Source organism: Phragmites australis, chromosome 7, assembly GCF_958298935.1.
Source record: "Phragmites australis chromosome 7, lpPhrAust1.1, whole genome shotgun sequence".
NCBI classification, from domain to species: Eukaryota; Viridiplantae; Streptophyta; class Magnoliopsida; order Poales; family Poaceae; genus Phragmites; species Phragmites australis.
Window position 1 is genome coordinate 20,967,753 of NC_084927.1, and position 16,424 is coordinate 20,984,176.

Sequence of the window (16,424 nt, forward strand, 5' to 3'; positions counted from 1 at the left end):
ATGTCAACATTGTTGACTAATCTCATTATTGAATTTCAATGTTGATCATCTGCTAGTTTTCGAATAACTGACTTTCCCAGTGCCAGTATCCCATGTCTTGGCCTTTTACAAAACTAGCGTGGCCGTGTGGCTCCCAGCCAGCCAGTGGTGATCTTAGCTCACAAAGCCTATATTTCACGGCTATTCAAGTCCAAGGAAGGCCCCACTTTGATTTTTGCATGCAGGAACCATGTAGAAAGAAAATCGAAGGATTTATTCTTATAAGATTCTTGTGAAATTCCTGCATGCGTACATTTATATAAGCATATTATACTGTATAAATCAAGGCACAAAACTAGAGACAACTTTGCAAACGACTACAGTATACAGGACATAACCCAACAAACATCCAGAAGTCAAATTAAACGTCTCAATTGCTGTTTTTCTTTCAGCTTAACATGCCCTAGATTAATTAAATCTAGATTACTTAACAAAACCTTTGAGAATATCAAATTCTGCCATTCCAGGAGCAGAGTGATTCGCTGAAACTTCAATACAGACCGATGCATGCAAATTGATCATAGTCTAATGACTACAAAACATATACTAGTAGTACAACCAAATACTGCAGCCTAAAGAGCTCATCCGTGAATAGCTAAATTGTTCTCCCGAGAACACCTAATTTCTGCAACTCGAGAAAAAACTGGTGCTGGCAGACAGTGGCAATCACTTTAATTTGCTCTTGTCAACTCAGGATCTCTGCAAAACGTATAAAAACTTGGAGATTAGATAAAGGAAAACAAAACGGTAGAAACCAGAAAATCTCATCAACCATTCTGGACCTTTTAATGTGATCGAGTATGAGGAGTCTGGGACCAGGAGGGATCTTCACATCTCTGAGTGCACTGGCATGAACAACGTGTAACTTCAATAAGCACATCACCAATACTTTCCCTAAGATTGTTTTTTCTGAGTTGTTGGGGGAGACTATGACCCCGTTTGTATAGGTTGTGGCTTCGGAGCTTCTGGCTAGCTGAGAAAGCGGTTGTAGCTGTTGAATTTTGATTGTTGGTTTTTACAATAAATTTTTAGCTTCTCAGTACACCCAAAAGCCAGAAAAACCAGTCAGAACCTACTTCTTAGTTTTTAGTTCATTTCAACCACAACCGTTTCCCAGGCAGCCAAAAGCCAGCATAAGCCGGGGCCAGAAGCAAAATAACCCCAGATATATGGTGCATGCCTCGGGTATTCGCCCTACACCACTACTCAATGCTCATCAGGAGCAGAACCACGCCAATGGGAACTCAGCTACCATTTGAATTACTCGTGGTTTGTGAAATGTTGAGGCCGCAACACCTAAGTTATGTTCCACTTACCAAGATATGTGGGATTTCTACATCCTGTGCCACATAGCTAAGGTTTCTGTAGTTTCCTTTTTTAAAAAAAACATACCTGTCAGTAAGAAGGGGCAAGGTTTGATCAGTCAGGAGACCCCTCGTGAAATTCTTCTCGTAGTTCTGAAGGCCTAATTTTTGCAACATGCTTCTTCCATGAGAATAGTATGTATCTTCACTCTGCGGCTGTGAAAACTTTTGACCGATCTACAAAATAGGTAGATTGATGATGATTAGAACGATCTGATAATAGTGGATCAAAATCGTATCAATTGGCTCTACTCTGGTGACAGTTTATCGAGCAGAAATTTTGCTGACGTACAACACAGATGATAAAGAAGGCAAGCACAGTTATTGACTTATTGCAATGGCAACTTGCCAACATATAGGAAACAGCATTGACAAGATACAAAATCCTGTGACAAAACTCAAAGTGAAACGAAGCAACTTCCATCAGTAATAGACATCTCCAGGTTCTTACCATGAAAAAACCACCTTGAAATACAGCAAAAGCAACACCAGTTGTAATTGCATTGGCTACTGGATTTGGTGTTCCCATTCCACTCACGATGGAGAATAAAGCCCCTGAACCAAAAGCTGCTGCCATGCTATACAAATGAGAAATTGTCAATCATGTAGGACGAAAAATGATCTAAACAAACCTGTCCAACATAACTGCACGTAGAAAATACAACAGATAAGAACAACTTGATCCGCATGAAATTAAATGTGCAATCTAGTTTCTGTTTCTTGAAATTCTGTGCATTGCATGGGGGCTTACAGTTGCAGCTAACATAAGATGAATCTCTCAGAACAAAATAATCTTGTAAAGTACAAATTGCTAAGCATATCCTATAAAAGTATCAAGCACCCTGCTATTGGCTACTGAAGGCAGGGAAAAGTAAGGTGCACTTGTGCAACAATACATGAAGGCTCTTACCGTACTTGCAAATATTTACAGAACAGTAAACAAGGACTTGGAAACCCTTACCTGCCCTGGACATCCTCCACTCCTCTTATCCTTCTCATAACACAAGATATGCCTGCATTTGCACCAGTCATGACTGCGAAGTTTCGTGCTTGCACCAGGGGTCCACCCGCTAAAGCCTATAATTCAAATATATCTCTTAAACCGAATGCTTAAAGGAAAGGGAGAACATTTTACTTTTGTCTGCTTAGAGGAAGATGAATGGAAATTGTGTCTAGATGCATCGTATAATCTAAGCAAAGTATTTGATGCATAATGCATCTGTTTTTGTAAAGCCTAAAGGAACCCTCGAGGAACACTTTGGTACACTTACAAGTAACGTCAAAAGAAGAGCATTTGCTTTTTTTCTTAAAAGAGAAATACCGTCACATGGACACAAAAAGAAGCTACTGCCTACCTTCCTTTTGTTCTTCAATAAAGTTTACTTGCTTCCTGGCCAAATGACGAATCCGTCTATCTCAACAACAGAAACGTCTCACAGCTCATTCATTTTCATACCATGCAATGTCAATGCTCTACTACTTCTAAACAATTGGATTGCTTTAGATTGCACACGAACATTAGCTAAAAGAAGTCTGACGGCACAGCATTTCAGATACTTTTTAAGCACTAAACCTGCATACCTAAGCGAATTTCGTGCCAAGTATTGTCCACAAAATGACTATGTATAGGGACAGGGAATGAGGGGAAGACCTGCGCTTGCTTGAAGGAGGCCATGGCCTTGGGGTCGAGCCCGGGCGGCGGCTGCGGCACGGGGAGCGCGGCCCCGCCGTCGGGCGCGAGCGTGCCCATCAGCCCGCCGAGCGCGCCGCCCTGCACGGCCCCGACCGCGGTGGCCACGGCGGCCTCCACGTGTGTGGGCTGCTTCGCCAGCCACGCGCGCAGGCCGGCCTCCAGCGACCTGACGCGGTCGCCCCACTCCGCCAGCGGGTTGGCCATGCCCACTCCCCGCGCCGCCGCCTGCGACGATGACGCCATCACCACCAGCGGCCGCCTCTTCTGCCCCGGCCTTTCCATCCGGGTCCGGTGCTTCGAAGAGGCCGAGGAAGAGAAGGGGATAGCTGTTGTTGACCTGCTGCCTGCTGCTTTATCCCTCCCTCCCTTTGGACGCTCCGCTGCTGTAGGGCGTGTTTGATTGCACGAATCTCCATCTGATTAAGTAGATACGTATAATCTTAAAAAATAATATAATTAGTTATCTGTATTTAATGTTCTAATCCGATCTAATAAATATAAATATATACGGCATCATTGTGACCCGAGAGTGAAGCTCTGAACAGATGGATGCAGCTCTGCATGAGTGAGTATGCTGCGAATCTGTCGGTCTTGCCAAAACTCGCTCGCACTCGAGCTGCGAATTATATATTTATTTATTAATTTGTTTCAAATTTTATAAAATTACATGATAATTTCAAAATATTATAATAATAAGCTTTATTTATTTATTTATTTATTTCAAACTTTACAAAATTATACAACTGTTTCAAAATATTACAATAATAGACTACCGCCATCCGTTCTAAATGTCTCGCCTGATAACGCGAGTCTATTGTTGTAATATTTTAAAACGGTCATGTAATTTTGTAAATTTTGAAATAAAAAATATATAAAAAAATTCTTCCTTAGACGCTCCCTCCCAGAATCACATATCTGCAGTTTGCCGTGTTCAGCCCGTATATCTGTTTGCCAGGCTCAGCCCAACTCGTTGTGCTGTTTCTTTATTTTTTTTCCCGAGGACCATGCTACTATTCACTAAGCTAAGGTTCTTCTAAAAAAATCGCTAAGCTAAGGAGCAGACTTGCTTTAGGGCTTTAGCACTGACCGTCTGACCCACTTACGCAATTAGCCCCAAATTTATTAGACGCACAAGTCGCACATGAAAAATCCTCATCCCTCACTAAATCCTCAACAAAAGGCAGCGAACTTGCACACCAATTTTAATTTCATGAACTTCCCAATTTTATTCTGCAAGAAGCAGACAAAGCGGTGACACTCACTACCTCGACACACCAGTATGGAAGAGTTTCCTGTCCCTTCTCCCGTATTTTCGCCTCAGCACATCGGTCATCCTCGGTGATGGCAAGACCACTGCTTTCTGGGAAGATCGCTCGATCGGCCCGGCATCCCTGCCGCGCCTCAAGCGAGCTATATTCTCACATATCAAGAGGGGCAACATCTCGGTCGCCGCCGCCATCACGAACGACAACTGGTCACTGCACCTCCAGCCACGGCTCACCAACGCTGCAACAACGTCTTCAGAGCTCGGGCTGCTCCTCATTGCTCTGCAACAAGTGACGCTCCAACCAGGCACCCCGGACGCGCGCTGCCTGGGGCTGGGAGAGGCAACCCTACCGTTCACCTCGTCGAACGCCTACAAAATCGCCATGTCTGTTCAGGTTGGCGGATGACGAGAACGTGTGCCACATCTGGTCCTCCTTTGCGCCAGTGAAATGCAAGCACTTTCTATGCTGCTCCACCGTGCCCGACTGCCCACTCGAAGTCTGCTGCATCACCGGAACATCTCCACGATAGCATGCTGCCCCTTCTGCTCTGCGCCCGGATATCAAAACTGCTACAATATATGGGCTTTGGCTTATTATATTTTTTAAATAATTCTTAATAAATCGTAAAGGTCCAATAAGTGAATGGAGAGTGTAGTTTTAGTCTCACTTGCTAGTAGAGATGGAGGTAGACTAACTTAAAATAAATTGTGTTCTCTATCTACTACCACATGTGGATGAAGGAACTAAAATAACACGTGCGCTTGCTCACCTTATCGGGATGCAGATTCACGCAGGTGGGTTAGGATTTTGATCATGACACGTCTCAACCATATAGTTTTCTTCTACTTTTGCTATATGATTATGCTGTTTTATCAATTCGTATTTATGATTTATCTAGGGATTAAACTAAATCTAAAGTGCTCTTTTATCTAACAAAAACTACCTCTATACATGATTATATTGTTTTATCAATTCGTATTCATGATTTATCTAAGAATTAAACTAAATCTTAAAGTGCTCCTCTATCCAACAAAAACCACCTCCAGCTCCAGTACCTGCACACCCGATGTGTTTGGGCACTCTGCCACTCTCAATAAGGTGTGTCAAGTTGATGATCTGCTCGCTCTCTGGTCCATCCCTGACCTCTATCAGTCACCGTCCAGGGATGTCTATGCCACCGCCTTGATGGCTGTTCTATGGAACATATGGAAGAATCGGAACAACGAAGTGTTAATGTCAAGTATCTTCAATGCATGATAGCATAAGATGCCAACAATTTCGAACTTTTTGCAGCTACACTTCACATTACCTTCCAATGTAGAAAACTTTACAACATGTTCATTGTGACTACCATCAACCTTTACTTTGTACACCCTTTCAGCATCAATATCTACACCATAGAATAGGTCACAGTTCAATGTTTGTATAGCTTGTTCTTGAAATACATTAAATCTTGTTGGTGTATAAATTCTTGTTGCTTGCCTTAGTATTCTCAAATCTGGTTTCAACTTTGGTGTACTTTTGTGTTACCTTGAAGTCATATTTCACCTCCTCATATTTTTTTCATCTGACACCAACCTGTTAAAGTGCTAAAAAAGGTAAGTATGTCATATTTGACACTAATATACCCCTTCAATTCATTATTAATGATTTCGCTTCTTTGAGTGCTAACCATATCAACAGATAATGTTTTCACCCATATACTAAGGCCCATTGCTCCTTTTTATCAAATAACCTTTTGAGCAATTTATTTTGTCTCAACTTGTATATATCTAGCAATTTATTATACGTATTTATAAAATCATCCTCCTCCTCTTGATCATAAATACAATCCTGTAAGTCTACATTGAACTTCCTATTTTATAAAATCCTCCTCCTCTTGATCATAATACAATTCTGAAAGTCTGCATTGCTTTCTATAGTCATTTACAAGTTCAACGAGGTCTTTGCATGCATTCTGATTCATACACCAAACACATATCCTGTGATAAGTCTCAGATAAGACTAACTTGATTACTTTTGCTATTGTTGTATCTTCCTCAGTCAAAATGGTATGAGGCTTCTTGCTTGACATAGCAGCCAAAATATATTGAACAGCCAAACAAAAACTAGCTGCGTTTTCATCATACAAAAGTGCAACTCCAAAAATAGTAGTTTTCTTATGATTATTCACTCCAACTAGCAAGCTAAATGGATTCCCATTGTTTAGTTTTCTTTATGTTGTGTGAAAGCAAACAACATCGCCAAAAACTTTATAGTCCGCGATCATTTTAAAATCAGTCCAGAAAATATTTGTTATCAAGTCATCCTCATCACCTTGAATATGAGTAAAATAGAAAAACTTCTCATCTTCTGATGTTTTCTTCTCTAAATATTCCAACTTCAGTGTCTCCTTGGTTTATCTTCCACGTGTGACGGCTAGGCAAGGAAGCACAGAGCAAAAGGGGTTGACTTCAAGATAAAAGAAAAGAAAAGGAGCAGAGCGTTAACGGGTGACAGCTCCATTTTCTTTTTGCGTGAGACGATGGATGGAAAAATCAAGAGGGCCAGTTCATAGAGGAGGCAAACGGGATGGCTTCCACGTGTGCGGGGATACGGATGGGCACAGACAAATGAGACAGTGAAATCGTAATTCATCTGTATAGGATTACTTAAAATGCTAAATTTTGTGTAACAAATAAGATATTCTTTCTTCTCTTTAAATTACTTATCACTTTAGTTTTTTTTAGCCTGTTCAAACTTCATGCTACGTTGGGTTTTGGTTGAACTTTAAAAAGCCCTATAGGAAATTTATAGGTCTGAGGTCGACGTCGGGTCGGGTTGTTAAATTTGAGCCCAGCCTAACATTGAATTTTTTTTGTCGGGCTTGCGTTTTTTTTGTCAGGTTTTTTTGTCGGGTCAGATTGTTTGGGTTTTTTTGGTTTTGAGTTTGTTTTGAAGCCCAAGTCTAATCCGATAGGAACTACAGTATTATGTTTTGAAGCTCGAGTACAACCTGTGCACTGATCGGATCAGACCGAATCGAGCATTTTTGATAGAATTGTGTTAGGTTTTCCGGATCGGTTACCCATTAAATTACTTATCACCTTAGTTTTTTTAGCTGGACAGCAAATTAATGCTAGTAATAGTATGCTACTGTTGATGTACATGCGCCTCGATGTCACCGTTGTATGTGGCGTGAAAATGCGACACGCCAGCACCAGCAAGGTAGCAACTGCGTCGCGATTTGCAATTTGCGAAGTACTCCATGGATACAGTCTTATTGCTCCTGTGCCGTTCCTTTCGCAAGGTTTCTGCACCAACAAATTTTCTCAGTTTTGGGGTGCCCAATTACGACTTCAAGCCGACGAATCACCCTGCATAATTAGGGTCCGTTTGGTCGCTCGGAGCGTTCCGGATTCACAGCCGATTCGGTTGGAACGCATCCAAACGATCGGCATCGAAATGTTTCCGGGTGAAATGATCCTGTGAATCAGCCCGAATCGGTGAAGGCCGTTTCTCACCGTTTCTGCGCGGTCATGTTCGAACATCCCCTGGGTTTCAATCGCAAATGCCACTGGCAACGGGGATTGAGCTCAAATCAGTTAAAATGTTGGGGAGAGTTCGGCGGCTGAGTTTATCCGATTCGATTCGAGTGATTGGATTGGATTCGGTTAGAGATAAGAGGGGGATTTGGTTTGGGACTTGATATTGATCTCGTTTGATAGCTTCTAGATGATCTTCCCCTTGTACTCAAGTTGGATTTGGGAAGGATTTTGGAGCTGCTCTGTTCTGGACACGAGAGAGAGAGAGGCAGCTGGAGGTAGGAGATAACGCTACAGAGAGAGGAGAAAAGGAGACGTGGGGTGGGCTTTGGTCTGGAATTCAGCCCAATGGAGAGAGCAAAAGCCTGCCGCGCCTTAGCCCAGGTGGAAATGGAAACGGGCTAAAAAAACTGGGACCGGCCTGAAATGGGTTTCAAGAATATGCACAGTAGGATTGGAACCATGCGTTTTGTCACGACACATTTCTAATGTCGTTATTAGAAATAAAACAAACAAACACCATAATAACACGAGAGTAAAATAGTCAATTGCATTATTATTATATCTTTAAAAAATTGAATCTAGACAACTAGCCAAACGGATTTCAAAGATGATTCTAAATCATCAGATCAACATTTGCAAAAAGAATCTAAAACTGAAACGTTCCTTAAAAAATCGAAATCCCTACCAAACAGATCCTTATACACGCATGCTGGTACCTACCAAACACATCCTTATACACGCATGCTGGTACCCTGCACTGCTGCAAGAAATCATGAGGCTAAATCCAAAATTAGACAGCATATGCAAGCGTATGTATTGAAATAGATAATATATCGTCGTATTTACAATTTTAGCATCCGTATTTAACACCTTATTTACCGAAAACTGACTTTCGATATATTGTACGTCGAAAAAACACGAGCTCGACCATCGTGTGCCGAATATGGCACTGTAACTCACATTCGGCACCTCATGTGCCGAATATCAGGTGTATTTGGCACATGGGCTACAGTGCCATATTTGGCACCTCGTGTGTCAAATATAGCCTGGACCTACAAGCACTTTGATGCTATTATTTTATGCCAGGAAGTGCTGTATCACGTAACACTTCATGTTTATTTTATGCCAGGACCACCTGCATCACGTAACATCCATCGACAGAGACAGAAACGGGTGTGTTGTTATTTCATATTTGAAGTTCTGTCACATGATTACTTCGTGTCTAAAGATAGAGTCAGGATAGAGGTATTATCATTTTATGCTTAAAGTTCTGGTCACTTTTTGTCTAAAGGCTGAGACAAAACATAGGTATGAACATATGTCATGGTTTGAGACTAAGCACATTAATGTTAGCAATTGCTAACTATCGACAAAATTAGAAATTATTTGCTAATTTAAATGTACATTTCAAAATTTCTAATTCACCATGTAGTCTTAAAGCTATGAATAGCCTTAACACTTAGCCATGTTTGAAGATGCACAATTTAAAATATAGTAGTAGTAATATTCCCCCTTGTATCATTAATCTCAAGATGCATAGTGCATAGTTGTTGATTGCCTAGATCATCTCAAGATGATGGTAGAAAGTAGCGACGTAAACTAGTGAAAGAATATCAGTTGTGCCAGTCAATGTTATCAGGGTAAGATGGTTGTCGTCGCCGAGTTGGTGATTGGAGGTTGCGAGGATGGGTAGAAGCAAATTCACCATAATCTTCAGGGTCATCAATGTCCTCCAGAGATGGAGTCCTCGAAAGGAGGGGTTGTTGTGGAAAAATCGTTGTCCTCGTTGTCATCTTGAGCTATCACAGTAGGAGCATATCTAATTTTCTTGTTGGTCGTACGTCGTATCGATGTGGTGCGTAAACCTCCTCTTGCAGTGTTCCTTGAACATTCTCCTATATTGTTGCCAGAATGTCAAGGTATTGGTGGCATGAAATCATCGTCCTCATCGGTCTCATTATTTTCTCGTTCAATAGTATAGGGCGCTCTTGTATCCCTTAGGTTCACTGATCTTTGTCGTCTTCTACATGAACCAGGCATCAAACCCCCATCGAAGAGCATATACATCACCAAGAAGTTCGAGATTTCTTTGTTGATCAACTCAGCGTCTTTTGGGAACGTCTAACGTAAAAGAGGCGCATTCGAATCAATGGAAAAAAAGATAACCAGGGTGACTAAATAGATAATGACGAACCTAGATGTGAGATGCATACTGGTCAGGTAACATCGCTATCCTTCTTTGCCTCATAGAGAAACCTAGCATAGAAGGATGGTCGGCTAGTTCGCACACCCTGAAATACATTTGATGTCGCTCATGCAAGAGGGAACAAAGGTCATCGGTGGTTATATGGTGGAACGGAGCTGTTAATGCGGAGCAGAAGGATTTTGCATGCAATTTAGATACGGCTTAGATTAGGTTATTCTCCTGAAAGGGATCATCCTTCCCTCCACGCACAACCTCCAATGAGGCATTAATGCTATATCGATCGTTGTATGTGTCCATAAAAAATATATACTCGAAGGTCCCGCCATAGATCTATTGCTCCTTGACTACAATGTTCTGGCTCTGCACCAAAGCACGAATCCCTCATTATTTAAGAAACATTAAATAATTATTAAATATCATAATTAATATGTAACAACGCTTAATAAATGAATAATAAATAAGGTTATGTGCCATAATTATTTGATAAATATTAAATAAATTAAAAATAATTACATTAATAATACGGTGAATAAGACATAATAGAGATGACTAAAAAATAAAGTGAATAATACATGTGTCATGAATAAGTACAAGTGCACTACCTACTCAACGACGACGACGACGTCCATAATCTCCAGGAGTGTAAGCGTCTGGCGAGTGTGTGGGCCTCATCTCAGCGGCATGCATTGGCCCTTGCCACGTGTACTCTTGCTTGTCATCATCATCGTCCTGCCCTGTTAGACCCCCATCGAACGTGTATCCAGACTCGCTAACTCAGTCTTGCATGTACCATGATGAAAGATCCTCATGCAGAAGTGTGGATCCATGTAGTACATGCTCCGATAGAGTCTGGTGTGCCGAAGTCTCACCATGCTAGCACCATTGTGAACCCTTAGGTGCATCAGAATATTGTGGGTATTGGCTTCTTAGAAGCTCAGCAAAGCTATCGGCCTGCATTGCAGCAGCCTGGTCAAAATCATGTGAGCCGCTCTAGTTAGATGTCTACTGCGTGGAGTCAATGACGTTCTCGTGATGAGTCGATACTAAAGGCGGAGATGTCATCGTAGTCTGGGAAGGTTGTGTCCACTGCGGGGGCTGTGAACCTAGTATACACTACTCGGGCTCAGGAGCATCCGTGCAATCCTTAGTTTCAGCAATGAAACATGGCACATGATGCTCCATAGCCGAAGGTGCCTCTTGCAACTATGTTCGAACTTGTTCCTCATGGGCACTAAACGAGAGCCTGATATGGGAGGCACGGGACGGGTTCATGGTTGGTAGGTCGTACCCCCTCGAACGCGGAGCACAACCAACTAGACCACGTAAAGAGGATAGCAAGCGAGACCCTCTCATCCTCATGTAGTCCCGAAGAGGGTTCCGATCCCTTCGCATTGATAACCCGCTTACTCCACCACAAGCTTGCTCCGCTTGCGTATGCATTTCTTACGTCGCTTCGGTTTGTATAAGATGAGGGTCATATCAGTAATACATAGGTTTAACTAATGAAAATCGTTAGAAGTACCGCATCACTTACCACAATATAAAGAAGATGGGCACAATCCTTGGGGAAGGGTATAGGGGCTGGCTCTACAAGTCCGCTGAGTAAGGTGGCACGCTTGTGCGAATGGTACCACAAAAAGTACTCTCAATACGTTACGTCATCATATTGTATAGAAGGAATGACGACATCCATCACAGCTGACTTTGTTCACCTATTTATGTGCTCGGCATTAATGGATGACAAGTCCTGTATGTCTACAGTCCCATGTGCACTCCTCTTGTACGTGATATAAACAATTATAATTTCTTAACATGGATTACTTAATGTAATAATAGTACGTACAATAACACACTTACTCATGCTTTGTCCAACATCTCGTGAGGGAGGTACTGAAACCAACTGTCTGTACCCGAACTGCCTCTGTACATGCTCAAGAGAATAAACTTCCACGTTATTCATGTACACCAAGAAGTATCTGGTCTTTCACAAGTGTGAGTCACGCAAAAAAGAGGATGTGATGAGGCCTCCAATCGCAATTTCGGCCACTCGTGTCATACGTCATAGATCTTACTCCACGATATCAGCGCTGAGAACGTTTAGATCACTGATTATCCGGAAGTAGTTACTATGGTCTTGCTGCTGACTCCATCTCAGCCTGGCATGAATCCACCGATATCCCATCGTAGGTCTCATGTCATCTGCAATGCCATCGGAGATAGAGACATAATAGTAGCTCTTGCTCATCCAAGGTCGACAAACTGGGAGGTACTCACAGCTCCATAGCTGTAACAGGTGTAGACAGCTTGAAATAGATCACTTCTTCTTTGACCACTAGGTTGCAGCACACAATCCTCTATACATAGCAGCGAGCACAACCGATCCCTAACTGTAAGATATTTGTTGTCATGATGGAGTACATAACATGGAAGATAATAATTTTAGAAGGGATATTTGCATAACAAAGGGTAGAATACGATCATTAAAATGTTATATGCTAACTTGGCACCTTGAGTGTCATAGATTAGGGTCCAATGCTCTGCTGTCTTTCCCGCTATCTACTGGCTAAACGTAGCACGTGAATGGCTAACGATAGTTTGGCCCCCCATTATTTGTGTCCGCAAATGGTTCTCCTGTGCTTCTTGCTCTACCATCATCTTGCAAGTGGTCTCATTTAACTCTCTCCATATCTCGTTGAACTTCGTCTGCTGGTTCTAAAGATACAATCCTTTGAATCTCTTTACAAGAGCCTTATTGTAGTACCTTATATATTGATTCACGCCTAAGTATCGCATGCACTATCTTCTCTCCACATCAGGCCATGCAATGGAGTAGTTTGCTATCATGTAGCACGTCCAACACATGCAGAAGACCCTTGTTACGGTCTGAGATGATGCAAACTCGTTCCTTATTGGCCACGACACATGTCCTCACCAAGGTGAGGAATCACAGCCAGCTATCACTCTCAACCATTGCAAATGCGAGAGGAATGATCTAATTATTTGCATCCGCCACCATGCTGTCATAAGGTTACCATGCTACTTGCTGCTCAGAAATGTGGCATCCACGCACGCAACTGCCCTACAATGTCTGAAAGCTTCGATGCATTGTTCAAAGGACCAAAAAAAAGCTAATGAGGTATCCGTTAGTGATGTTGTATGACCCATCCTCCAACTTGATCGGCTCATCCGACATGGGCCACTGAGTCCCTGGATTCGTCATGGCAATCTTTTGAAGCAGCCTTAGAGCATAATTGTAAGACTCTTCGAAACTTCCAAACAGCAACTTCAATGTCTTCTGCTTTGCTCGCTACGTGATGTGGTAATTGATTAGCATACCCGCCTTAGTCTGCACCTCCTCCATAATAGATTTTGGCGATAAACATATGTTCGTGCCAACAAAGGTGATGAGGAGTTGGGCTATAAACCTTGCATCAATGGCGTGGCTCATATTCCTAATAGCCTCTTCGTTGCAAGTATGTTGGATGTGCCTACTGAGCACAAAATAATTCTTATATTTTGGCTTATATGCTCGTACGAAGTAAGGACAATTCGGGTGCTTGATACACCTGATCTCATATTCTGTAGGGTTAGACCGGTCGCACTTGTGGTCCCTTCTTGTGATTACATCATAGTTGCTAATACAGTGGATGACCTCCTCTCTGTTACGAAATCGTTGTTCGACCTGGATGCTGATATCTCCAGTTGGATAGGGTGTTATATTTAAAGACGATACAATCTAGCAGCCCAGCACCACGAAAGTACTGGATCATCAGCACCTGGTCATTGTTATCAGCAGCTTATTCATCCCCGCTACCACCGATTTACATCATCCATGCATCCTGTATCTACCTCATAAGGGTCCACTCCCGCTCCCTATGTACCGAAACTGCCCTCCCCGACATGCCCTCCCTCCTCTTCATGCATCACACGTTGTTCTGAACCTTCAACGCTAGTCACTGCATTACCTTGCACCAATCGTGACACTATATTTATGTACACCCATATTTCAAAGTTCTCCTTCAATATCTTGCGTGAGTACAAAGCCCATACGTTGTTCTTTCTCATCTCAAATAATGTATGGACAATGAACGAGCTATTTGGAATAAGCCGTGACCACACACTCTCTAGGACAATATTATATGACTGTTGGTTCACATATAAAAAGCTCATAACATGTGATTTCAGGTATCTAGATCAATAGGTACCTCAACTGTACTCTCTATATGCTGACAGTTCTGAATTGATACGAGCCTTCCGTGCAAAACAAAAAGACATTCTCCATAATAAATATGGATAATCATATCGTATCTGCTAAACAGACGTACATGTAATAAATATAGATGTTCTATTCTATTGATGTTCAATAGATATTGACGTAATTTATTCGTACAAGTAGCTGATCTTAGAATTTTGTAACGAGGGATTGGCTCATATTACTGTTGAAGCTGCTCTTAAATGTGTTTTTTTTATGGTGAACCTATAGGAAATAACCCCACAGTAAGGTGCTCTTAACTATGTTGTAAGGAATATGTGACCTTCCGATTAATTATATAACTATAATAACTTTGATTAAATTATGTAAATACTCTAATTATACTGGTTAATAACATACATACAACTATACTAAAGAAATAATCTAATTACACTGATTAAACTAAGTTAATAATATAATTACATTGACTAATTAAATTCATATAATCAAACTATTCAAATAATCTAAATACTCTAATTTATCAACTTAATATAATTTAAAAAATATAATTTAACAGATTAATTAATCTACTTACTCTAATTACTAATACTAATCTAAATATTAATTACACACATAATCTAAGTATTCTAATTATCAATTTAATATAATTTATCAAATCTAATTGATCGGCTTAAACAATATACTTACTCTAATTATTATTAATAATCTATATAAATTACATACATAATCTAATTACTTACTATAACTGATCTCGCGCTGTTGCTCCTCTTCTTCTCGCACTGCTACTACTCCTCTCCTTGCGATGCTACTCCTCACCTCGCGCTGGCTGCTGCTTGCCTCTGCTGCTCCTCCTCACTCCTCATTTTATAGCGGCCTGCAGGCGACGCACCGAAAACAACAAAATAATGCACCGACGCGAAAAAAAGCAACTGCATGCCGGCCATTCACGTTGAAAGCAAAACACCGAAGCGATGATGGCAGGACGTGACCGCATGCACCGAAGTGATAGGCAATATTCGGCACACGAGATACTGAATATGACACTGTAACTCATATTCGGTACCTCATATGTCGAATATGGCTGGATCCATATTTTTTTGGCGTACGTTGTATCAAAAATTAGTTTTCGATTGAGATGTTGAATACTGATGTTAAAATTGTAAATATGATAATGTATTATCTATTTTAATAAATATATATTATTTAAGTTTAGATTTTTACCGGAAACCATGGCATGTCAACAATATAATTGGGCGAGCACATGCATGGAGCCCGGTCAGATGCACCACGTGCCCCATGCCAGGTACGTACTGTACTAGTTTTCATTATCTAGGCAGTGATAATATGGGAGGGAATCTGGCCTCGACCGGCTCTACAGTCGAGCAGAGAAGCAGACCAACCAGCTGCCGGCGTGCCGCTGCCCTATCACGATCACACGCCGATGCATCATGCATCTCTGACCGATCAATGTATTCAAGTGTACGTACGTGCATACATGACCGGAAGAATACGCAGAACGCGCAAAGAGAGGATGCTCAAGCATGTGCGTCGTACACACCACATGGTTTAGCTGAGCAGCACTGCAGCCTTGCCGCCGCACCCGCACGTAGGGCGCGCACGGACGGATGCCGAAAGGATCGAATGGTATAAGAGCAGATGAATTAGATATTAATTAAAAATATTTTTTTATTGAATTTTAGAATAAATAGTAATCTTAACATATAATAGGAAAGATAAAATTACTATACGATCAAATTAGATGACAGCAAAGAAACAAATAAGCTACAACATAAAGTAAATATAGAACTAAAAATTTATAAGAAAGTAAAGGCTTAAATTTAGATATAGTAAAGTAAAAAGATAGATAAGAAGACATTATTTTTTTGAATGTATTGGGGAGTTGGCACTCCTGGTAGTCCTCGTTGGAGCATCTGACACCGATACCGCTACCCTTTGTCACCGAGACTCAAATACTTCCTCATAATTACCACTTCTTTATTTACGGATTGATGAGTATCAAATCAAGTACACCACTCTTTTTAAGGCTCCTACACGAACTTAAGAGCTCATTGAGACACCTCCAATCATAAAAGATTAGCTATGTGTTGTCAACC

General features: G+C 41.3%; 1 protein-coding gene across 1 annotated transcript; it reads right to left on the reverse strand.

The window, feature by feature from the left end:
• Positions 1-373: 373 nt before the first annotated feature.
• Positions 374-3,438, reverse strand: LOC133924150 (chloroplastic import inner membrane translocase subunit HP30-2-like). The gene is made up of 6 exons (XM_062369563.1): positions 3,055-3,438; positions 2,365-2,480; positions 1,855-1,981; positions 1,432-1,580; positions 822-884; positions 374-738 (listed from the first exon to the last, which is right to left on the reverse strand). The coding sequence occupies exons 1-6, from the start codon at positions 3,376-3,378 to the stop codon at positions 711-713; spliced, it is 807 nt and encodes a 268-aa protein (XP_062225547.1). The 5' UTR covers positions 3,379-3,438; the 3' UTR covers positions 374-710.
• Between the last annotated feature and the right edge of the window lie 12,986 nt (positions 3,439-16,424).

Coding starts and splice junctions, on each gene's coding strand:
- LOC133924150 (XM_062369563.1), bottom strand. CDS start 3,378: ATGGAAAGGCCGGGGCAGAAGAGGCGGCCGCTGGTGGTGATGGCGTCA. Junction 2,481..3,054: donor CCTCCTTCAAGCAAGCGCAG/GTCTTCCCCTCA, acceptor TTTGAATTATAG/GCTTTAGCGGGTGGACCCCT. Junction 1,581..1,854: donor TTCAAGGTGGTTTTTTCATG/GTAAGAACCTGG, acceptor CCTATTTTGTAG/ATCGGTCAAAAGTTTTCACA.